Genomic DNA, 25,727 nt, shown 5'->3' with positions numbered 1-25,727 from the left:
CTGTGGTATGAACCCACCTCAATATAGGAATTCTAACAGCAACCAAAAAGCTACTGGAGACAAGATGTTTAACCAACTGGTTAGAAGAACAAGAGCATGTTTTCTAAGGGTAAATCAGTTTTTGGAATGTTCTAAGCTGCAATTTACATTCCAGGGTCATGGAGCACTCCTACCCCGTCATTACATAGCTCAGTCCTAGCTACCGAGACCATGCAATCAACATGTCTTCTCCAAAAAAGCATATTCACTAAGAAGGAGCACTCTGTAGGCAGACAAAACCTATTGGAACTTACTTAAAAAACAGGAGATCAACCCTAACACAGTTGTGATGAAGTAACTAACCTTTATCAAAGCAAGGGAAAGGCACAGTCTAATCTGGCAGTTCTGAGAGTGTTGGAAGATATTCTCAGGACACTCAGTATGGGGGAGGAAGCCTGTTAGAGCTATCTCAGACTCTTGAATTTGCTGGAGAGGTTTGCTGTGTGTACCACAGCTGACTTTGCTTCAATCAAAGTAGCCACCAGCCACTGAGAAAAGCTGCAGTTTATATGCAAGATATGCTAAAAGTAAATTATATTTGGTATCGTTCTCTGCAGAAACTTAAGCAAATTTGTGCTCTGCACACACCATAATAATAGCCACTTGTCCTGTTGTTAACCGCCTGACCCTTTTGCCAGGCTAACAAGCCCTTATGACTTTTTTTTTTGGAGTAATAGCCGTACCCTTTCAATTAGGTCCAGTTTCAATAAATGCAGTGAAAGCGGTGCAAACTTCTGAGATGGTTGCATTACTACTGCTTTGACTACCAGATTGTACCAGCATAGCCTATGCTGACAAATTGCTTATTTATCTCTCATTGATACTAACTTAAACTACGTATTGTATGGGAGATTTACAGTGATTTTGCAAAGTTCAATTTTTCAAATACTTTTTGAAGGTCAATATATTTTCTAATAGAAAAAATAACTTAAAACACTTTATAACCTCCAAAGAGAAACTGAAGGAAGTTGAACTACTCCATTTTTACCTATTTCTACTTGTTTTTAATTATTACTTATTATTTTTATTATTTCTTCTTGCATCATTTCTCCTTACATCCTTTGATGTGTTCATCCAGTACCTTTATCACTACTGAAAAAAAGGAAAAGGTACTGGGGTGAGAGCGAACATAATCTGGAAGAACAAAATTTAACTGACTTCAAGAGAGGCGACATCAGATCCTTGGGTCCCAGTTTCTGAGTTGCTGACTCCAGCGTTCTTCCTTAAAACCATGCAGGAGACACAGCTTAACCAAACCGCTCTGCATAACTCTCTGGAGACACCCTGGTTTTCAAAGAAAGTTTCAGTTAAGGATGTAATTCCAAAGACATTTTTCGTTGATAAAGTTATCTTTGCAGATTTTTTCCTGACTCCTGAAGATTACCACAACACTGTGCTGATCAGAAAGATGAAAAACTGAGAAGGAAGGGGGATAAGATATGTTCAGTAATAAGCTTTAAGTATTTTGCCTTTAAGTGCTAAAAGCCCACTTAACTCGGAAGGTTAGGCCTGGGTAGTGTCAGCAACCAATATTGGCCATTTCCTTACTTGAGCATCCAGTACAAACATTTGCAGAGCCGGTTGCTCAACGGAAGATTTCGGAGACACGCTCTTTTCCCTGCGAACACCACACATTTTTGCAGTTCTGAGGTTGATTCCCCAGCGGTTTCCCAGCTTCGAGGCCGGCCCTGCCTCTCCCCCAGGTCACCGCTGCCCTTACCGGGGCCGGGACCCAGGGCCCTGCCACCTCCCCCTGGGGTTTGGGGTTCCTCCCGACCAAGGAGAGCTCCGGCCTCCCGGGGCCAGCTCCGCTGCTGTGGGGCCGAGCCCGCGCTGAGGGGCCAGCTCGCTGAGGCGACCCCCGCGCCCGGGAAGGCTCCGTGTGTGTGTGGACACGGCACATGGCGGACCCTCCGGGGGCTGCCGCCTGGCCCGGCGGTGAGGGGAGACCGGGGGGAAGCGGCGTGAGGCGAGCGGTGCCTTCGAGGCTCCCGGCCAGGCTCCGCCACGCTCCAGAGGAGCGCGGAGAACAGCCGGAGGGGCCGGGGAGGAGCGCGGCGGAGGCGGTGCAGAGGGGCGCGGAGCACCCGCTCCCCCTCAGTCACTGTCCGGCCACGGATGAGGGACGCCTACACCCTACCCCTGCCGGGACGGGGGCTGCCGGGCCCCGTGGGCTGTGAGGGGGAAACGTGAAGAGAACGACCGTGCCACACCGGGGTTCTCCGTGCCGCGGCCGCCCGCCCAGAGAGCGGTGAGGGGCACCGCCGTGAGGCGGGGCAGCTCCTCCCCGCTGCCGGAGGTGGAGCCGGGCGGTGCCGTGGGGCAGCGCCGACATTTCCCGAAGGGTCGAGGCTCCCCCACAGCAGCGATCGCCTCCTCAGCAGCAGGAGTAGCAGCAACAGAGAGACTCGCCTGGAGATGACGGACGCCCTGCCGCCCCGCGGCTGCCAGGCGGCGGAGCCAGCGGAGGACAGCTACTTTCGGAAGGTGAGAGGCAGGCTGTGCCCTAGGGGGCTGGGGTGGCCGCCCCCCTGCGCACCCTTTAACACCCTCAGCACCCTCATCTCCTCAGGGCGCGGGCGGGCCGGGGTCACGGAGGGCGCCCGTGGGGTCCCTGCTGCCCGCCCCAGGATCTGAGGCGGCTTCACCGCCTCGGTGCCCGGCGCTCTCCCGCCTCCACAAAACGAGCCAAATTCCACCTGACTTTTTTTTTTTTTTTTTTTTCTCCTCTCTCTCCCTTTCCTACGTGTTTTTCTGTTTGTTTCTCGCTACGTGTCCTCGCTAGCTCTCTTGTGTACCTGTAGGAAAGCTCACTGGAGTGAAGCAGTCAAGTTAACAGGCTCGTTAGGAAGTTTTTAATCAACATTTGCCCTAATTACTCTTCAGACTGACTGGGTTCTTTCGGCCCAGCAGCAGCCCCAGTACGCGAGGCCCCGGGGCAGGGGGGATGTGGGGGCGTTTTTGGTGGCACTTGTGTATTGGAGACCATAAACTGCTTATTCTGTGGGGAAAACAAAACGTGAACGGCTTATTGCCGTTCTCTTCTCACAGACATCAAACCCTGTGCTACGCTGCAGCTGCCGTCTGGATTACACCCTAGGGAGGCACATTTGCTTTGTTCTGCTGCCTCCTTCACAAAACGTTTGGCTTTTGCTCCCAGTAGTCCCTGTATTCATAAGCCTGCAAAGCTTAAGCAAACAGTATTGCCCTTTAGCAGAGGAACTGCTTGCAGCTGAAAAGGGCGAAGTTTTACTTGTGCCTGCCGTGCTGTGAGGAATCGGCACTGCCACATAAACAGCTAGGCAGACTGAAGCGAAACTTTGACCAAATCTTGTCTGGTTTCTTCACTTGAGTAATCCTACTATAATATATGGTGAGTAATCACTTAGTAGTCCACAGCACAAAATCATGAAGTGTGGCAAAGTTGTAATTATTTAGAGTTTTCACAGCTATACTTTCTAGAGTACTGGATGCCTGCGGGCTGCCTTGGTAGTAGGCATGTCAGTAGAACTTGACAGGTTTTTGTTAAGTTAGATACAAATTGTCTTTCCCACTTGTTCTTCCTGGTGGGGACAGGCTGCAGTTTAACAGTCACGTTGTGCTTTGTAAGTCGTAAGAGGAATATACCTGCTGTACTCAGACTGGCTGGAGGGCTGGGTCTTTCTTGATGATGTTATTGTACACTGGCGATAAGTTCAATGAAACAACATTAGGTCTGTGTAAACTTCATACGCTGAAAAGGTAAAAGGCTTTTCTAATATAAAAATACTGTATCCAAGATCAATTTTATATCTGTTTATGAACATCTTTCCCGCTTCTAGATCACTTGTCTTAAACCACTATAAAATGGGTATGAAACTGATGTTAAACCAATCTGGCTGAGCCAGAGTTGCAGTAGCACACTTTGTTTACTCTGTTAACTCAGGAGATCTTTGAAAGGCTCATCTAGCTCCTACATATCTTTAATACAGTTGCAAACTTCAGATCAAGCTAGATGCTCAAAGCCTTCTATCCCTAAAAGTTAAATGTAAACGGAAAACCAGTATTCCTTGTTATACATTAGTTGAATGGTCTCAAAGATCAGAGCTTCCATCCAGAAGAAAACAAACTAACTTTTAAAGAGGAAAAAAGCCTTCTGGAATGTTGTACAGATTTAAGCCGTGATCCAAGAAGTTACTTTGATAGAATTGCTCTTTAGACCTTACGTGTTCATTTGAATGGCATGCTAGATGACTTAATGTAACAAACTGATCGAACTGGTCATGTGTGTCCACAGGTTTCTCCCCCACCTCTCAAGAGCTCCTTCAGTGTTTTCCCTTCCCTTTTTAAAATCACACTACTTAGTTTCCCTGAAAGAACACCAGAATCATTGGTGAAGAATCACACTGGTTTCCAAGGCTGTTGCTTGTGTTTTGAGATTGAAAGATGCTTATTTAATTGATCTTTGTTCTATAAACTGTGGAGCAAGGTGAAACCACTTGCTTTGTATCAGTACTGCTCACAGAAGGGCTTCCAAATATTCTTTATGAAGTGTGGTTGTCTTCTGTACTCTGCCAGATTATATGCAATGCAATTTTAACACTGAGAAATCTGAGTGAGTAGTTCGTATAATATATCAATTTGTTCTAGACTCTGATATTTTCTTGTGATGAATGAATTGATGTGGGAAGTATACTCAAAGTTTATATAGTACCCTTTTGTAGTCTTGAATACAACATACCAGAAAGTGACACTGAATATACCCAAGATGCAATATGTAAAAAAATTATTTCCTTAATTCTTGTTTAGCTTTTTTTCTGTAGGGAGGAGGTCCTGTAAAACTATGACTGGCTCTGTGTAAAGGGCAATGAGCAGAAATGTGGAAACAGAAATACAATCCTCCTTCCTGCTTTCGGACCTGTTGCCACACTAGAAAGTTAGTCTTGCTGTGACTCTGCCAGGTTTGTCTCAGATATGACGGTGGCAGCTTCTCCTGGCCACTCCCTGCACCATCCCTCAGGCTTCCTTTTACCGTTCTCCTGCAGTGACCTTTCTCCTCCTCTTACCCCATATTTGTGTTCTTTCTCTCTTTCCTCCCCATGGCAAAGGCCCCTCATCTTTCTATATGCAAATTGCAGTTTCCTCTTCTTCCTGAGGACTTCCCCACTTTTTTTTTAAATAGATCCCCTGTACGATTGCACACCTTGTTCTGTTAAAACTACGTATAACAGAACTCTGTCAATATTGCCCTTACTCCATTCCCCTTATAACACTCCTCAGAAAAAGAAGTTTCTTCAACTGTTTCATTAGTTGATTAGTGAGGGATTTTATTTTTTATTTATATATTTTTTTAAATCCTTGCTGATGTCTTGGAGAGAATATGGCAAGGTGGTAGAGGTACCCTACTAGGGCTTTCCATTGGTTTTGGCTGTGACCCTGTGAATCGAGCATGCTTATGCCAGCCCTCCATTCACGTCCACTCCCTGTATTTCCTCCCATGCAAGAATCTCCGTGACCAGTAGAAAAGAGTGACAAAACTAATGATAAGAACAAAGAACAGCTTGTTTTAAAAGTAGAGCAAGGCATTCACATGGGAAGGATTTTTCAACAGACCAATAGTAATTAAAGCAGGTCTATCCTTGTGTGCTGTTTTGCTTACCTGAGATGCTGCTTGTACTTCTGGGAAGTCAGTCTTTAAGCTTTCCATAGTTCTGTGAATTGGTTGGCTGCTCAGACCTCTTCCTATTTTTTTTTTAGTTACTCTTGAGTTCTCATGGGAAAGACAATTCTGTTTTCCAAGCTGATGTCTGCTCCCCTCCCATGATTACAGCACCCCACTAAACCAGTATGGTACCACAAAGTAACCCAAAGAACAGGTCAATATACAAAACACAGGATGGTTCTAAAGCTGTGTTCACCTAGCCAGAGGATCCAACACTTGCATGGTGATCTTAGTAGGGTTTTACCAGTCCTGGGACTTTTCCTGTTGGCTTGGAGCAGAGGAAGGAAGAGATTTCTAGCAAGTTCTTTTTAATACATCTTTGCCACCTTGGTTTATTGCTTTATAACTCCTTATGCAGGTTGTAACTTTTCAAATTTCCTGATCGGGAAGCTGCAATAGATAAGATAAAGCCTTAGTTCATTTTTCAGGCTTATGCTTTCTGTAGGTCTCCAGATACCTGCTGGTGGTACAGCACCGAGTGTCCCTTCTTCAGTGTGGTTGTTTTGGATAGCAGTAAATTGTGTTGCACGCAGGCAGAGCAGCTGGACAGCTAGCTTAATAAATCTTTAGATGCTGGTCAGGTGAGCGGAGATGCTTGTTTTCTTCAACCTTTCTAAAGGTTTTGGCTTGGTCTGTGAGACTAGAAAATTGCCATCTAGACCAAACTAGTGATTCAGAAAGAAAGACAGTACATATTAGTCCTGCCTGCCAGGGGAAAGGGCTAAAAACAGAACACAGGCAGTTCTGTAAATAAAGCACCAGGCTGAAAAAGATGATAGGTATGGTAACCTGCTCGTGAGTCAGCACTTCCCTGATTAATCCTCTCTCCTTCCACTCCTTAGCTTTTGGGCTTTCTTCTGTAGGGTTTCCCCCTGCCCCGCTGTGCTTAATGGCTCAGTTTACCAACCTGCTGCACCTGTGCTTCCACTGGGCTGGAAGTCTGTAGTCATTAGTAGCCAGGCAACCATTAACATTAGCATTGACACAGGAATATTTATTTGTCTGTTTGTTCTCTTTCTACGTGTCTAGCAGGGACAGAAACAATGTTGTGATGATTCACGCGCCACTTCATGCCATGCCCTGACCGCTCATTGTATACAAATTCAAAAAACCTAAAACTGAAAGCAGACCTGCATGTGAGATAAGGAATCCTCTGAAATGTGGTTCATCAGGGGACAGACTTCTCTGACTGAATACTGACTTTTTTCCTGTCGATTAGTGAGTGGTGCAACAAGATACTATTGTACAGAAAATACGGATTTGGAACTTAATACAAAGATTAATTCTGAAAGTTTACATTAATAATTTGGCCAGGTACTTAGATCTGTAAAACAATTGCTTATGGTATGGGCTCCAGAAGACAAGATCTTCTTCACCCCTCTCCCCCTTATTTTAACCACAGATAAAAAAACACCTACTACTGAAAGATTTGCAGTATATGGCTAAAACTTCAACAATGAACCAACAGAAATATGCAAAGAGCAACTTTAATTGTAGAAGATAGGATCACTTCTAAATTATTACGTATATTTCCTGAAGTCCTACTAGAAATACTAGTGTGAATTTATTTACCATGAACTCTATTGCAGCCAAGGAATTTACCTCCGTAAGTTAAGTCACATACACATTTAAATATCTGGAGGCTATGGCCATTTGCATACTCCACAGGGCTTTACAAGCAGCACAGGTTGCACTGGCTGGAAAGGAATGTTTTATTTTAAGGAAGAAGGCACACCCAGTTTCAACTCTGTGTCACCTTCAGACAGTACGCGGCTCATCTTAAAAGTTCAAACCACTGCTTCCACAAGTCATACTTATGCTAACTAAAGATGCTTCCTGTGATTGCTCATTGTTAGGCAAACACTCATGATTTTTGTTTGCATCACAACTGGGTATCTGACCTTATGCTTCTATTTTAGAAGTAACTCCTAGGCGTTCAAGTTTAATACAGGTATTTCTTTATTTGGGACCTGTGTTTTTGACAGCTGTTTTCCTTCCATGATAGTTTCCTTCCATCACCCCTAACCTCAGATAACCACAAAGATACTGCTTGTGCCCCGCAGACTGGGGGTCTGAAGGCTCTGTCAGGTGGGAGGTGAGCACTGGTTTCTTGCATAGAGGCAAGATGTTGTCCATTGACAGCTAACCGGGAGTACTTGACTGCAGGTTTGCCAGGCTACCCTTTCTGCTTCTGTGTAATCTGAAGAATAAAATCTTCCCCAAATCCCATGTGAGCCCTGAACAGTCCATCAGCTGCTTTCCAGCTCTGCATGACCTCCTGCTGTTAAGCAGGCTGTGCCTGGTCTGAGAGACAGCAAGTCGCACCGAGATCCCACAGGCATTCATAATGCAGCTGTTTGCCAAATAAGCACGTGTAGGACAATGTTTACAGGATTAAAAATAAAAACCAGTGGGATATCCAACCACCTAAGCTCAGGCATTAATTCTAACAACAGATGAGCAGGAATCCTATTAGAATCTGTCAGCACACTCCATTAATTAGTCAGAGGATTGCTATGAAACGTTGGCCCTGAATAGGCCAGCCTTCATCAGGAGATGCACGTTTGTTTGTTTAATATCAGTTTCTGTTTCTTCTGAGAATTTATCTAACTAGGTACATAAATAACAAATGTTAACGATCTGTAACTGTTGGTGTATGGGTCTTGCTTCTGAAAAAGAGGTATTAAAAACATACCAGATTCCTGATTCTGCAGCTCAACCAAGCAGGAAAAAGTAAAAGTAGCTAGCAAATTGAACTTCAGGTTTTTAAGAGCTTCTAGTTTTTCAGGAGCTAAGAACATTATTTAGACACTTCAAATACTTTGTGAAGTGTAGCTATACTTCAAGGGTGGGAGAAGGCTTTAAAACCGATAGCTTAGTTCATGATTTGAAATGTCTTTACAGGAAAGCTATTTTTCCAAAAACACATGCAATGAAAGCTTAAATCATACCCTATTATTGGTAACTTTCGCATCTTCATTAGCAATGAAAATTCTTTGTTGTTATTGAATGAATAATTTACAGATGGCGGATAATAAGGGTAAGATCCAGTTCACTCTCCAAGTTGTCTCGACTCTGCAAAGAAATAAACAGTAATTAAATGACCCATCTAGCATCCTGTTGACAAGAAGTGAAACAGTAGGTGTGGAAAATGCAGGGAAGGTTGGCTGCCAGCTGTTCTAATGTACATCATCATTCTTGGGGTTATGCAAACGTGAGCCAGCTGCAAACACTGGCTGAGAAAGGGACCTTCTACATGGAGGAAAACAAAAATCTGTCTCCGAAACAACACCTAAGTGCATGGAGTTGTGCTTCACACAAGGGGAAATCTTCAGATTGTCTTACTTGCCATAATGTTTCTTGCAGGTGTTGGTTATTTTCACTGTTCTGATGACTAGCAGCCTGCATTGAGTTTTTTGGCAGCCTGATAACAATAGAGTTTAAGCCTGCACATGAACACAAACTAGCAGTGTCCCCATACTGTGTGCAGGAGAACTAAAAAGCACAATTTTCCAAAAGGTAAAATATGAGTTCCTTATTGGCCTTGAAGTGGATGGAGGTATATGCTTGCAGCAGGTGAGTCTATCCTGAAAATAGACTCCTCTGTCCCTGTGAAGCCTTTCATCAGGGAGACAAAAGTGCAGCACTTACAACCCACTGGGGTTGATATGGATACCTCAGTTTGTTAGCTCCTTCTCCTTTTAGTCCCCAGGGGATGTTTTTTGCATTAAAGCTTCACATGGAGATTAGTAGCTGGCCCCAAAACGAAGGGGAACATCTCTGCCCCTTTTGTTCTTAGCACAGAGTTTCAGGTCACTGCAGTTTTGCGCTCATTGTTCAGCTGGAGTCTGTTTAACTTCTGGGCTGGACCTTGATCAAATGTCCATGGAAATAAACAAAACACTTCTGTTGAGCTTTGTGGGCTTGCGAATCAGGCAGTTAATCTCTCTGAAAAAGTTTCCAGAAATAGTTGTAAAGGAGTATTTGAATGATGTCAGGAAACCTGTTTGGCATACAGAAAGGTAGGGGAGGTGTGGATAGAAGCTGTGGCTCCATAGAGAAAATGAAGACAAGGGTAGCATGATGATACATTTAGGAAGGATGCTTGGACTAAGCAGTTTGGGCAAGAAGCTGAAAGAAAACATCACAGACCTACACAGGTGTTTAAAGGTGAGAGGCCCAAGAATCAAGTATTCAAGCTGAATACAGGAAGCAAGATGAAATCATTGGCAAGGTTGAAATGAAAAATGGCATGGATAAAATGGAAGGGGAGAAGGCTTTGAACACCAGTACTGGAGAAATATCATACAATACAGAGTGAAGAAAAAGCAAAGCAGGAAGAACAGCAGCAGCCCAGAAGAAGTTACAGGCTAAGAGCAGAAAGCAATTTGTAGATACAAGACCATGTTGTACTTTTAAGTATGCCTAAGTATTACTCCTCCTAATCTGAGATAAATGAACAAGTTTGCTACACCTGCATGTACTCTCCAGTAAAAAGTTCATCTTCTCTGTGTTCTGTTTGCCACCAATGCATTCTCCACAAAGAGAGTATAGAGAGCACATCCAAGTTTCGGGCTTCTGCTGTAATTGGTCCTTCAGTGTAGAAACATTTCTGCGATGAGAGTAATCTAATGTGACATGTTTTTTCAAGTTATCTGGCAAACGATGCTTTGGAAGACGTTTACACGAGCTTCCTGTCATTTTACCTATTTATTAACAAACTTGTAAAACTAGGGATTTAAAATTAACAATATTAGGCTATAGGCTTTCTCAGATAAACTTGTGTAATCTGGATTGATCAGATCATTGCTCAACTGCCAGGTCAATTTGCCTTCACTTGCCAACCCAAATAAAGACTTGTTGATTAGAACTTCATGTTCTATTTAAATACTTGCTTTTGATGTACTGGTATGTCATTGCCCGACCACTCATAATTAGAGCTTGTTGAGAAACTTTTAAATGCTGTTAGGTCACAACCACATTCTTCTAGTCAAAATCCAAGAGGGAGGTCCAAAACTGCCTAATCTATTGGCTGGGGTACTTGTGGGAAAGCTTGAGTTGGACAGAGCTGAGCCTATTCTGTGTGTAGTGCGTGATCCAGCAGGACCCAGCTAAACTTGACACCCAGCAAGGCCACACAAAAGGGCATACTTCATTTAAGGGTAAACCTTAATAAAGAGTGATCTTACTTCAGAATCAGTAGTTAAGGCTGTAGGCATGTGCTGGTTGGCTGTGATGAGTATTAATGTTCAAAGACAGAAGCCTTTTTAAAAGAAGGGGGGAGCAGAGGCAAAGAGGAAAAACAAAAAAAAATGACAACAGTGGAACTGAAACTTCTGTTTAAAAAAAAAAGAAAAAAAGTGTTAAGAATGTGTTCCTCTCAAACAAAGTCAGACAAACATGCAATCCTATTCATCTGTAATAGTTTTATCTTATCACTGCTCACTGGAATACAAAGGTTTGAGCACCAGAAGGAACAAGAACAGAGATTCTTAGAAAAATTCTTAAATGTGTGAGCTGTGGTGCTACATATCCTGCTTTCTGATAAATTTGTATTTCAAGGCTTTATCTCTTGATATGAAACTCAGATATTTCACAAAGGTTAAGAGGAGCATTACTAAGATTTATTGCCTTGTCAGATTTTTTTTTTGTTTTAATGAACTGTAGGAATTTAATAGCACTTTGTCAAATTCAGTTGTAATTGGACAATAGCTTCAGAAGATTTTTAGGGGAGAACAGACTGGCTCAAAGATGTGCATAAGCCTTAAACCAGATATTTTCAGCCTGTAATTTAGTGTCACATGCTTTGATCATGGCGTCTCTTTTGTTTTTTAATAAGATTAAGAAAAGAAATACTGTCAAAACAATCATTTGTTACTGATGTTAGTGTAGGTAACTGGTATTCATACAGAACCCATGCCATTAAAGTTCTTTCAAATACAGCATTACTCACTTGTCAGAATCCTGTAACGACAACAAAACTTGTTTCCTTTATTTCAGGGATGTAATCCTCTTGCTGAGACTGGTCGAAGCAAACTACAAAACCAAAGAGCTGTCTTAAACCAACAGATCTTGAGAGCAGTAAGAATGAGAGCTGGTGCTGAAAATCTTTTACGGTATGTGCCATCGCTTCCTAGTTCTCTGGCCTAAACAGCAAAATGATTTCTTTAATTATTATTAATTTTTTTCTTGGTGAGGAGAGAGGGGAGATGAATGAATGACTGCTGGATGCTTTGTGAATATTCCTGCACTAACTCTGTTGAGTTACTGCCTGCTATAAAGTGTGCTTTCAAAGCTGCTGTGTTGCAGCATACAGGCTGAATGTTAGACTTACTGTAACTATCTTTCTTGCTTTGTTTGGTCAACTTTATTGCTAGTAATAATGGCAAGTGAACCTTGTCAAGAGCAATATAGCCATATTAGAGATGTTTACCTGGACAGAATATTGGGGTTTCTGGGAAAGATACTAGAATCCCTGCTGTGGATGGTGGTAAGCTAGCCCAAACATTGAGCCTCAATAACATCATAATTAAATTGCAGCTATCATCAAAGCTTGGCCATCTATTTATGTGGTGCTCAAGATTCACTCAATTCTGTATTTACATCCAGTGTGGGTTATGCAGGCAGCAAATTTTAACACTGCTTAATCTAAGCAATCTCAGGAATCCAGTGAAGTTCAATATGGAAAACATACAGATAATGTATATTTAAAATATGAAGTACAAGCTTAGAATTGTAGCCTTGGGATATGCAGTTCTTCACCCAGATGCTCAGCAAAACTGAAGGATGTGCCCAGTAGAGCCAGATGTATGAGAAGATTATTCATAAATATTTATGGAGGTTAATTTTAACTTAAAGGTAAAGACAAAATGCTGCAAATTAGACAACAAAAAACTTGCTTTTTATCTCAAACTCACATCTGTGTTTATTGGCAATAGTTTAAGTTTCTTGTAAACAGTAATACTGTATGGAGAATCGGGTTAGAAATAGGCGTATAATGTCCTGAAACATGCAAATAGCAAATCACGCAGAAATGCTCTGGGGCTTGTATTAATACCTGCAGTGCTAGCAGTTCAAGAAGTTATAATGTAAATATATAGATGGCAAAGGAAACAAATTAAAAAATCCTATTTGCTTCAGAAAAAAAAAAAAAGAATTATAGAGAAAATCATATTGTGTTACAAAGAAACTTTTCTACCTATATACTTGGCTGTAAAACATTCTGTAATAACTGTTTTATGTAAACCTTGTTTTCTTTATTGTTAAGATCAGAAGTCTCAGCAGATCATTACTTAGTTAAACAAAGTGGGAAAGTCTCTTTTGAAAAAATATTTCCGGATTCTCCTCCCCACCCTAATATCTTATAGGAAGAGACTGCATAATCCTAAAACGGGATAGTGATTCTGTTTAAAATGCTTTATTGTTACTGATTAATGTATCTGAAAAAGAAATTGAGCCTTAATCTCACAAAAAAATAGCACATGAAAAATCTTCTAGGTGTCTGCATGCTATTAGCTGGAAACTATCTTCCTCTGTTGACAGTAACACTAATAAATTTTGAAACATGAGGTCTTGTATCATCTCTTAAGGGGATAAAAAAAAATCTTAAAATGTTGAGAATGCTAGCAAGGGGGTCAGCAAAGCTTTCGTACAAAACCTGTTTCTCAGCAATAAAAAAAAATCACTTCTTTCTGCAGGGCTACCACCAACAACAAAGTACGAGAACAGGTACTACTGGAACTAAGTTTTGTAAACTCGGACCTGCAGATCTTAAAGGAGGAATTAGAAGGACTCAACATCTCAGTAGAAGTTTATCAAAATACAGAGTAAGTTTAAAACTAAGTTACTCAATTATTAACAGATCTTCTATTTGCCAGTGGAAATAAAACTGTTTCTAGATTATTGTGAATGCTGGACAATAATTACCTGAAAGAACAGAGAACTTGATAGGAAGAGAACATACTTGATAGTAGATTTGTTGACTAAGGGCTAGTCTGCATATTTGTCTTTCACTTGAGAAAGGTATGTGCCACTAATCCTTAGATACGGAGTTCCTTCATGGAGGGGAATATTGTAAGAATTGAAAGGCCTTGGGGCATTATGGAGAAACACACAACGCCTAGTAGAATTTGAAGTACTAGGATGGCCAACTGGTTCACAGCGTTCTGGAGTGAGCAAACCTAGTTGCACCTATCTGTTCTCAAAGGCATACAACAGCCCTCTCTTTAGCTAGAGGATAAAGGAACAACACTGCTTTGGAGCTCAAAGTAGACTTGAGATAATCCTTAAGGTGCGCGTTACAGTGATTGAAAGATATAAATTAGAGGACTAAAACACAAATGTGTAATAGATGAAGTTGGAATTGCTCCAAGATGTTATTTCAACTTGAAAAAGCACACAAAACTTCAAATTGCATTGGACTTCCCAAATATGAAACTTTAACTTCAAAGTTTATTCACTGTCTGAATACTGCAAAGATTTCTCTATAGGGTACATGTTTTGCTGCTTCTAAAACTGAATTTCTGATATTTGATTAACATTAGCAGCTCAAGATGTAAACTAAAGTGCTTCGTGGGAGGGGGGTATAATTTTAGATCCTTCTTAGCACTGTTTTTGGTAAGGTTTTAACTTGTGGGTAGACTACAAGGAAGCCTGAATGCACAGGGACTAAGCATGTTTCCAGTGGGGTACGTTTCCAATATATGCTGTCCCACTGCAAAATATCTTATGTTTTATTTTTTTTCTCGGAAGAAACTTGTGCCAAAGTTCCTACCATGACAATTCTCTATACGATGAGATAATTATCTTTTTGTTGTTGTTCAAAATCTTACTGGTCTTCATAGGTGGATGTGAGCATAGGGAGCAGCAATGAAAGATATGGCTATGCTAATAAGAGTGAGACTCCAGCAATGCCAGTCCTTCTAGTTAAATATTTGAAGTATCTGGATTCTCAGTGAAGGACGAGCAGTAGGTCAGGCCCCAAGGCATGCAGAAGCCTTGTAGCTGGGCAGCAGTATGCTTTTTCTTCTCTCCCGATCCCTTCCCATTCTGAGTTTTGCGTTTTTGCCACTGTGATGCTGTACATTTGAAGCTCTAGATGCTTTTTATATGTCATCCACTAAAATAACCCACTCACTCTGTACCCGCTCACCAGCCTTTAATAGCAAATAGCCATTAATAGCTACCACCTGAATCCATTGTGTACAGTCCTCAACATGAGGTCACACCCACATCACTAGGTTACAGTTTATTGTATTGCACTGGTCTGAAGGGCTGGTCTTCCCGCTTATTGCGCACGTCTCGGCTGCATTGAGCAGCATGACACCACTTCTGCTCCGACTTGGAAATGCAGGACCGCCTCCCTAACTGTCCAATGCCTCCATGATGTAATCCGTGCTGACTCCATGGGTGTGGGGCCCCTAGGAAACTTGAAAAATAGAAATGCCTCTGCGTAACAAATGCCAGCGTCTACAGGAACTGTGGGCAGCATTAGAATTCATTAAATCAGTAAGGCAGGATTTTGCTTACATGTGTCTCACTTCCTTCCGAGGGAAAAAATCTGGATACAAAGTCATGTAAAAGGGTTGTGGTTTCTTCCAAAAGCCTCATCAGGAATAAAATAATTTTCACTGCCTGCGGTGGTGTTTTTGCTCTGTACCCTGGAAGCCCCTTCCAAGCTAGCAGAGCCACTTTCTGGATCATGCAAACCAGTTTTAGCACTCTTCCACTGCTAAGGAAGCTGCGTTGTTACTCCTACCTTCCCCAGATAGAATTTTCTCCACTGAGAAAGTGATTTTGCTGGTTCTGCTGATAAGACCATAGATGAATCACACCCGTGCCATTTTGTAGCTGGTAGTGATATACTCCGAATAATGACTATGCAGTGAATCAGCTTGCAGGAAAATGGAAAATATCAGATAAAACTCATAATTGCCAGATACTAATCCATTAAACCTACTAAGCAAACTACGCACCTGGAAGCAATCCTGATCTAACTCTGATCTCTCTTTTTTATAATAGGGTAATATAGAGGAAGAGCAATATAAGTAGCTTTCATACTGAAGGATAAATGGTAGTTTTTTTCACTTTTTAATTAAATGATAAGAGTCCCATTAGCTAGTGTTGTTTACTAGTGTGATATGGGTTTAAGTCCATAATATAGACGCATATTCTCTTGAGGATTAGATTATTATTTTTTATATCACAGTTCTCATCATTATCACCCTTTGATGTTTTATGGTTTGAGTTGTACACAAGGTTAACACCTTGTTTTGTCTCAGTAGTTCTCAAACTTCCTAGTCTTAGACCTTTCCCTGTTAAAGTTGGTACACTTTGGCCCCACTTTTCCCTGTTAGACACATCACTTCTACATAGAAAAACATTGTTAACATGTAAAATACTGATGATAATTATTGATAATTACAGTAACTCTTACTGTGGCAGATGTCCTAGCAGTTGTGGAGCTGTTTCTTGCACGTATAACTTGTGCAGGTGTTTAAAGGTAGAGCTAAGTTTCAGTAAGCCAGCTTTTGAAAGTCTTGTTTTCTTTTCTTAGGGAAAAAATAGTCTCAAATGAAAAAGGCACAGACAAATAACTTTCCTCACTCTCATCTCTAGTACTCCCAGGCTACTAAGCAGACTTTCTTGGAAAGGAAGGACCTGTTCTAAACTATATAAGTTTTACCTGAGCACCCATCAGCATACTAGTTTTCTGTCATCAAATGAAACAGAAATAATAATTGACAGACAAATATAAAACTAAGATTTCTGAATCTTTTAATCTTTTCCACAGAGAGACTTTCAGCATTCCCTTGGTACCTCTTGGCCTGAAGGAAACCAAAGAAGTAGACTTTACACTCCCCCTCAAGGTAAATTTCAGAGATACATTTCAGAATACTTAACAGAATTTGCATTTTAAATTTGTTTGAAGAAGTAGGAGTAACTTATGTACAAAATATTTTTTGCTGTATTTGTCCTAGAACTGTGATCACAGTGTGTTTAAAAATTACCCAGTAATTACTTGGGTTGTTGCCCTGCTCTGTGCCTTAATTTACATTCCAGTGTAAAGAGAACTGGGCCTGCTTTCTCCTGGTGTGCTTAGCAGAGATGAAGATTTTAGTGTTTGTGCCATGCTTCACATTTACTAAGCACTACATACTTGAAGTGAAGCAGATCTTCCTTGTTAAGAAGCTGTTACAGTTTAAACAGCATGACAAATAATTTAGTATAATTTTATTCTCGGCCTGCGGTGGAACTATAGGATGGTTTGGTCCCTTTATGAATATTTGGCTTATTTGTCCTCAGTTTTAGATTTGTTTTTGATTCTTCAAGGGACAAGCAATAGTTAAAGTATGCTGTACAGGAGCACTAGGTGTTTTATCTTGGGTGGAGTTGAAGGGGGTTTAAATTGAGAATAATCTTTGGGCTTTCAGGGGAAGCTACAAGTAACATTTGGAATTAGTTAGTTTTCCTTCTGGACTTGGCAAGTTCAGAGATTGAATGTGATACCATTCCATGCAATATTTATTACTGAAATCAGTATTCAATATTTATTTATGGCTGTTCCATTCAATATTTATTTCTAACCCCCATGTTACAGCTTCCTTGGCCTTCATGTCCATATTTTCCTCTTTATGATAGCACCTGAAATAATGTATCTAAATAGGACAAGGAGTCAGAAGATGTTGTAAGAAATCCCACTTTAGAGACAGTATAGTTACATGAATTAAAATGAGCATAAATAATCAAAATTCCTTCTACAGTTTTTGGTTCCAATAAGATTACAACTGATTACTACTCTAAGTGTAAAGGAAATAGTAATAAAGATTTTACTGAGCACAACGGAATGATACTCCAGTTTGTGCTAGCCAAGCTAGCTCAGTTGAAAAGCAGAGTTGCAGCGTTATTACCACTTGTTTGTGGGCCAATATGCCTTGCCACCTTCTCTACTTTGGGCCTTTCTGTGTATTGTGCGATGTGTTATTGAACCTCATGGCAAACTGTCTTTTATTATCATCATAGAAGTTGTCTTTGCTTTTACATCTGTAGGTTAATCTTGATGGCCAGATTATACTACCACTTATGCTATTGTAACTGTGCTAATTTCAGTGGAATTGTACTACTATAGCTGACAAGAATTTGGCAGCCTCTTTCTGTTAACAAGTTTTTATGGTCACTTTATTCCCTTGTTATTTTATATAACAGGGTTCATTTATCCCTTTCAAAATCATTAAGTGTTGTTGTTTTAAAACTCAATGGAGTTGATATAATAGGTGTTTGGTACCTTTACACCAGACTTAAATTTGGGTTTTTCTCTCAATTAAATTATTAGTTCTGCTGTCTTTTTGAAGTCTCATCACTCACTATATGTTGCCATACTATTGACTGGAGGAGACTAGAAAATGTGCAGTTCAGGACTGAACCAATTTTGTACTGTTGGGAACTGCAGGGAAAAATAATGAATAGCTTAGCTGAATTTTATCTGTTCAAATATTTTATTTTTTAGGATTTTATTCTGGAACATTATAGTGAAGACAGTTCCGAGTATGAAGACGAAATAGCAGATCTCATGGATCTCAGACAAGTAAGTTGGAGTATGGCATAATGAGATTTTTTTTCATGAGATCTTTTAATCTAAAGTTACAAATATTAACATTTGTGTAGAATCGGCATATGTCACTGTTACTTATGACTTATTATATTCTTACTGACTTAATTTCTGAGATACAGAACATGAATCTCCATTTTCTAAGAGTTTCACAATCTGAGTAAAGAACAAGTGAGAAAAGAATGAATTTATGCAAAGTGGTTGAGCTATTGACACAGCTTTGTAAATCCCAGCTTATCTATTCTTTTCACTTGAAGTATTGTAAATTTAGTAGGAAGAGTGTTCAAATGAGTGCATCTCACAAAGAACTGCAGTCAAATGGTGATTATTTCTAACTACTGTTTCCAGTATTATATTAGAAACAAAATTTCTTTGTAGCTTTCATAAAATGCTTGCAACCTTTGTTTAATTAAGTCTGAGACTCACAAACCAGGACCCTTTTTCTTCCATAAAAGTTATGTGCTACTTCTGTGTAGCTGAAAAACTCTTTTTTTTGGAGTACATCCATATGGTCTTAAGCTTAGTGTTCTCGCATTCCACACGTTTCTATGAAATGCAGAAGTCCAGAGGAAGTAGAGCTTTATCCTGGGTGTTGCAGTATTCATCCTGTAACTCAACAGAATAGACTTAATTTTAACCTGTTGTATTTTAAGGCTTGCCGCACTCCTAGCCGAGATGAAGCTGGCATTGAGATGTTGATAAGCTATTTCCTTCAACTTGGTTATGTAGAAAACAGATTCTTCCCACCTACCAGGCACATGGGAATTTTATTTACGTGGTAAGTGTGGAATTTTTTTTTTTTTTTAAAGAACACGGTTAATCTTTAACTTGTCTCCTGTTTAATTTGAAACATGTCTGTGCTTCTCTCCCCCCCATCCCAGTGTGCATTGTCAATAGTGGTTGGTGGTTTTGTGGTGTGTTTGTTTTGTTTTGTTTGTTTTTTGGTATTAAGTGTAAACCTGAATACAACACGTTAGCCCTTTTCATACTTAGGATGAAGCTATTGTCTGAGTTATGTTTTGGGCTACAGGTCTGCACAAGGGAAAAAGGGGGCAAAAAATCATTTTGGACAACTGTAGATGTTTCCTGGACTCTGAACTTTGTTGCTTGAAGCAGATGGGGAATGGGTCAGACACTCCTTCGGTTTCTTGAGTATCTGGCCCTGGAAAGAAGAATGATGTAATTTATTATAGTGTAGTGTTTACTACACTTATGAGCAAGGATGATGGACTCTGAATTCAGAATTTTGATTTTTGTGATTGAAAAAAATGAGAACTATGATACAAGCAAGAAGATTGTTAATAGTCATAACTGCAAAAAGGAACTTTAAAACACAAGTTATATAGGGTCAGGATATAAGGGCCAATAGTTAATCTGTGGCAACATCTAATAGTGCGTGCCTGATTAAAAAGTACAGGAACATAGCAAGCACGTAGGAATACTTCCCCAGGATGCTCTCAGCCTCAGTAATGTTTTATAGGCACTTACTAATATGCTTCTGGAGGCATTGCTTTAAAACCTGAAAACTAAGTCTTAAAACCATTCTGTAGTTTGCAGCACCTAAATTGTCATTGCAATACATAATGGTGTTTCTAATCACCTTTATTTTTACTGTAGCAGAACAATTAAGAATGACACTGTTCTTTTGGAAAAACTGAATGAAAATATCTGTAGTTTCAATGGGTTCTGCACATCTTAACACTTAGTCTAATGTTTGTTTCCAAAGGTATGATTCTTTCACAGGTGTTCCTGTATGTCAGCAAAATCTGTTGCTTGAAAAGGCTAGCATTTTGTTTAATATTGGAGCCCTCTATACCCAGATTGGAACAAGATGCAATCGTCAGACCCAAAATGGGCTTGAAAATGCTGTTGATGCTTTTCAGAGAGCTGCAGGTACAAATATAAAATACAAAATATAAAAACACATTTATGTGAACGTTCCTTATCTCAGCCTGACATCCTGCAAATTTGTGCATTTTTTTTTTACCAAATTCCTTAAGCAAAAAAGGTGCAATAGGGAAATTCAAAAAGTCTAGAGAAGATCTGAGATGAAACTTTAATTCAAAACCTGGAACTGCAGTTTGAATGTGCTGATAAAGACAGTTAATGCTGTGGTTAATGATTAATGAATTGTAGTTCAAAGGTCTTAGTGATAGTCCTAATGCTAACTGTTTCATTTTGTTCATTCTTTGTTTCATGGGCATAGCTGCTTTGGCCTCTGTGATATTACATTGGTGTAAAATCTGTACAATAAACAATTTGAAGAGTTAATAAGGAGCTTAGAACCCATTTTTGTATGGTCTTTTCAGAATTAATCTTACTATGTTCTATGGTGAAATTTACAATTCATTTGAAGTTAGCTACCTAGGTTGTCTAGATTCCAAAGGCAAACATTCAAAATACTAAATTTCCATCCCAAGCAAAGAAAAATGCAAATTCTAATAAAGGGAATTGGATCCCTTAAAATAACATTTTGTAGAAGCTGTTGTTATTTCTTCAAGTAGTTTTTCTAATTTTTTGTAAATATCATCTGTGCTACAAATAGTGCTTAAAGACACTACCTATGTAATTCATATAATTCATGTGTACTCTAAGATTTGTTTTTGCAGTAACAATCTGTGGCTGTGGGTTTGCTCTGTATGCTGCAAACTGTGAACCACATAATAGGATTGTCATAAAGCCCCTTTTCTGAGCACACAGAACAGCTATCCAGAAAATCCGATGGCATTTCTTCATGCATTTATTAAGTAGATTTTGGTTTTCAACCTTTGTATCTTACAGATCCTAAATTTCAGGTAGAAAATTTGTATTTGAGAGATTTCTCCGTTTTGCAGCTGCTCCTTCCATTTTGCAAATGAAGTCACTACTTTTCAATATATTTGCAGAACAGAATTAATTCACAAATTTAAATGTATCATCTACTACCACAATACCTTTCCAGGGCCCCAAAGCAACATGCTCAAGAGGCATTTCATTGTACCTGTGCATGGCTCCGTAACACTGTTCATTATGTTGCTGGAGACATGATATACAGCATGTATTAACCATTTCTCAGTGCTGAATGGAAAATGTTGGACAGAGTTTATTCTCAACAAAGCTCTCACTGTGCGTATGCTTACTGTGTAAGCAGAACTATGTTGAGAACCAAAAAGATTTTTTTTCTGTACTTTCAGTTCCTTTTTGTAGGGCGCTCTGTCAGTACTTGGATGTGTCTGGCAAATGGCTTTCGGTGGTGGTGGGAAAAATGCAGAGATGGCCATAATTCAAATATGTGTAAGGATATGTTAAGTTAAAAGATACGAATATAACATAGAAAATGAAAGATAGCAGAAACTGGCGGTAGGAAAACATAGCACAGCATGGCAGAAATAAAAGAAGTGACAAGAAGTAAGATTACAGAAGGTGGGACACTCAGAAAGCAGAGGTCTTATCTTTGCACTTGTTTAGTATTATCAGTAATTAGCAGGCCAGCAGAGCTCACTAAACCAGTTGGATGACATGCATGCTGAAGGTTACGCTTTCATATGTGAAACTGTTCCTTAATATTTGCACTACAGCTAGTGTTTGCTTTTAATGTGATAAATGATAGGAATGATTAGTATGTTGGTGAAACCAAATGTCTAGAGCAGAATGTAATTTTATCCAATTAAATATACTGTCCTAGTTTACTTATATGAAACTGAGCTTCCATTTAGCAACATCTACGAAGGAGACTCATAATTAATAAGTTTATACATTTTTCTCACTCCATTGAAGGGTTCTGCAATTTACAGTTGCATAGATTACTTTTTTTTTTCTTTCTTTTTCTATATAAAAGCCCTAGCCTACGACTCCCATATAAAAGTCACATTCAGTTCAGCGTAGCTTTATGGTCAGTCACCAGAACTGTTATAAACAAATATGAAGGTATTGCCCTTAAAACCTGTATCTTCTGCTGCTCCTCTGAATTGTGATTTTGAGATCTGTACGTTTTATGGGAATGCAAAGCAAAACCAGTAGGTCAGTTTAATTTTTATGCATACCAGGAATCCCTTCAGATTGCTGTAATTCAGTACTAGAAACCTTTTAATCTTATTATCATACATGCTAAAATTAAATTCACCCATTTCTCTCTCTTTCTGTAATGCTGACCAAAAAAAATAAATTGTTCTTTCAGGAGTCCTAAACTACTTAAAGGAGACCTTTACTCACACACCAAGTTATGACATGAGCCCAGCAATGCTGAACGTACTTGTAAAAATGATGCTTGCTCAAGCTCAAGAGTGTGCTTTTGAGCAGATGAGCCTTCCTGGAATACGCAATGAGTTTTTCACACTAGTGAAGATGACACAGGAAACTGCCAAGGTAAAATAAGAGACTTAATACTTAGTCTTTAAAATAACGGTTTCCAGTGAGGTGTTACTAGATAAACCTCTAGTAATATTAAGAGTTTATTAAGCCTAAATTCTGACAATTGTTAATGAAAACCCAAAGTAGCAAGGAACAGCTCAAACTATATTTAAAGTTGCAATCTTGGGCACTTGCCAAAGCTTGTTTTTTGTTTTTTCTTTTAACAAGCAATTTGCTGTATTGCTCTACCAAACAGTACAGACCTTGTCCACAGTTCAGCATACAAAAGAGCAGAGTCTTTTGTGTGGTTCTCTGTTACATGCTGAACACTCAATCTGTAACTTCCTAGTGGCTTGAGGTTGAGCAAACCTAAGAAGTCCAAAAGAGTAACTGAATTGTAACTGGGGGAAGGGCACAGAATCAGATTGGTAGCTGCAGAGCTGCTTTGGGACTTGCATGAAAAATGGAGAGGCAGGCTGTGCCCCAGAAGGTAGCATTTGTACTTGAGGTTGTTGACATTAAAAATTGGGTATGAAAACAGATCTGGATATGCTTTCTGAGCCATTTTGGAATAGAAGAGATATTACTGTCTCCTTATTAGCCAAGTGGTCTATCTTGTGATGGGTTGCACATAAAATTATCTCAAGGCTGACTATAATATCCCTTATTTGAGTAACTGAGCTCCTAATAACTAATGTAAAGCTGTCACATTTCAATTCTGTGCTTTATTTTAGGTGGGAGAGGTTTACATGATGGTTAACACTGCAATGACTCAGGAACCAGTCAAAGAGAATATCCCTTATTCTTGGTCTAAACTGGTACAAATAAAATCGGACCACTACAAAGCTCTGGCACATTACTTCATTGCCACCATTTTGTGTGACCATGAATGTAAGAATCATGTTTGATATATGTACATGTAAACAACACTAACAAACATGTATTCACAGACTAAATTATAATTATTTACAACAAAGAGCCTGGAACATTGGGGGGTTTCAATGTATGTTATTTTGTGGCCACTTTCCTGTCCAGATACGAGGCCAGGCTTCTTTGTCCTTCACAGATGACTGGAAAAGTTCAACAAGCTACCTCTTGCAGAAACAGAAGAAATGTTATATCTATTAATCTATTATATGCTACTAAGTTGTTTAATTCTTGTGATTATGTTCTGGCTTTAAGCATTTCTTGCATACTGATAAAAGTCCTAGAAATGTGAAATTTATGTCAGTGTATATATGTAAAAATATCTGTGTTTGGAGAGAAAGTAGTAACTGTTGCACAGTACTCTGAAAGAACAAGGTGCCAAGAGATGTGCGATGGCTAATGTTCTATATCCATTCCTATAGTGCAGTCCAGTGATGATGAAGATCAGCAGGAAAAAGCCCTGTCCCAGTTGTATGACTACATGCCGGAAGGACTGATGGCTCTCACTGTTTTAAAGGACAAAGTTCAGAGAAAACAATTAGGTAACTGACAGTTTCCTGCTTGGCAGGGGGTGGGTGGACCAAATGATCTCCAGAGGTCCCTTCCAACCTCAACCATTCTGTGAAAAAATGAAAACAATCCTTTATTTATTCTGTGGAAGACAACCAACAGTTTAAATTTTTTTTTTTCAGGGAAAGCACACTTACGCAAAGCTGTTGTTTACCATGAAGAAGCTCTAAGAGTCTGTGGTTTGTGCAAAAAGCTTCGGAACATTGATGTTCTTCAGGAGGTTCTGACAGCCGCACATAAGCGCTCACTTCTCAAATATGCTCAGCAGGAGAAGGAAGATGACTTTCTCAGTCTAATCCAGACTCCAGATATCCTTCGTAAGTATCCACAGCTAGCAAAAAGGGTATCTAAACAATAATCTAGTGCCCAAATTAAGTCAATTAAGAGTCCTATTTTCAGGTATTGCTGGGCTACCCTTTTTCCTCTTCCCATCTGAAAAATGCAGCCTTTTAACTGTGCTTTCAATTAGGCAACCCAGCCTTCCTGATTGATTAAAGATGACTTTTCTGTCTTTTTAAATATGATCCTAATTTTTTCTCCATTAATCAGTATTAATATTTTTCTGAAGTAATGTATATATAACTTGAAAGTGTCTTATGATGACTCCTTTTAAGGGACTAATAGAATAATCTTTGGATCATGCTAATGAGTCAACTTAATGAGAGGTACACAGATCTATTGAAGACTTTAAAGAGAACAGGAGGGTAGGTAATGGATATGCCTGAAGGAGATGAAAAAAGGTGGTGTTAGAAGATCAGTTAAGAGCTACCAGCAACAGTAGCAATAGCGTGCTTTTATTATCTGTTGTGTTGTAAAATATTTGCATGTAGGATCACGGAAGTACTTACAGAATGACATCTGCATACATGTGTATGCTTTCATTCAGATATGACTATTAAACAATTTCTCTAACTTATTTCAATATAAATCAGACGTTTGTAAGTACTTTGCTAATCTTACACAGATATATGTATATGTATACATAGGAAGAGGGGAATGTCATAGTGTTGTTTGGATGGATTAAGCTTTCTGCACTGATACCATGATTTCTGAAGACACTTTTAATGTGATTCAGAAACATGTCTTTCTATAGAGATGTGAATCTCCAAACAAATGAGTTTTTCTATAGCCTTATAAGAATTCAGGATAAATTTGTATCTAACTTAGAATGCAAGAAAAATACAGTGTAGTATGTATTTTAACTAATACTCAAGAGAAAATTAATTTGTTTTTCTTTTTGTTTTAGCTAAAACAGAGCATAAAGTAGAAACAATCACTCCTCAATTTTCCAAGGTGAAAGTGAAAGACTTCTTTCACAGATTGGTATGTAACATGCCTAACGACCTCTGTCATTTCTAAATTCATTCTAAAATGAGGGAAGTGACACAAGTATTTTAGCTTTTTTTTGGGGGGAGGAGGGGAGAGAGATGCCGTATTCTGTAGTAACTATTTTTTCAGAAGTTATTAGAGAGATCAATCCTAGCTTTAGAGGCTTGAAACCAGCAAAGAATAAGAGTGCTGTTTTTTATATGGCATTGCACAACATTCATTCTT

General features: G+C 39.5%; 1 protein-coding gene across 1 annotated transcript in view; it reads left to right on the top strand.

The window, feature by feature from the left end:
* Positions 1–2,371: 2,371 nt before the first annotated feature.
* The window catches only part of RHPN2 (rhophilin Rho GTPase binding protein 2), a 29,391-nt gene continuing 6,035 nt past the window's right edge, over positions 2,372–25,727 (top strand). The window contains exons 1-12 of the mRNA XM_032195354.1: positions 2,372–2,526; positions 11,741–11,856; positions 13,438–13,566; positions 16,533–16,608; positions 18,246–18,323; positions 19,001–19,125; positions 20,074–20,240; positions 22,504–22,691; positions 23,411–23,567; positions 24,026–24,145; positions 24,296–24,490; positions 25,420–25,496. Coding sequence (XP_032051245.1) covers positions 2,458–2,526; positions 11,741–11,856; positions 13,438–13,566; positions 16,533–16,608; positions 18,246–18,323; positions 19,001–19,125; positions 20,074–20,240; positions 22,504–22,691; positions 23,411–23,567; positions 24,026–24,145; positions 24,296–24,490; positions 25,420–25,496 — 1,497 coding nt within the window. The 5' untranslated portion in view covers positions 2,372–2,457. The remainder of the gene's footprint in view (positions 2,527–11,740; positions 11,857–13,437; positions 13,567–16,532; positions 16,609–18,245; positions 18,324–19,000; positions 19,126–20,073; positions 20,241–22,503; positions 22,692–23,410; positions 23,568–24,025; positions 24,146–24,295; positions 24,491–25,419; positions 25,497–25,727) is intronic.

This window comes from Aythya fuligula, chromosome 12 (genome assembly GCF_009819795.1).
Source record: "Aythya fuligula isolate bAytFul2 chromosome 12, bAytFul2.pri, whole genome shotgun sequence".
NCBI classification, from domain to species: Eukaryota; Metazoa; Chordata; class Aves; order Anseriformes; family Anatidae; genus Aythya; species Aythya fuligula.
The sequence above is the reverse complement of the archived record's forward strand: the minus strand, read 5'-3'. Positions and strand labels throughout refer to the sequence as shown.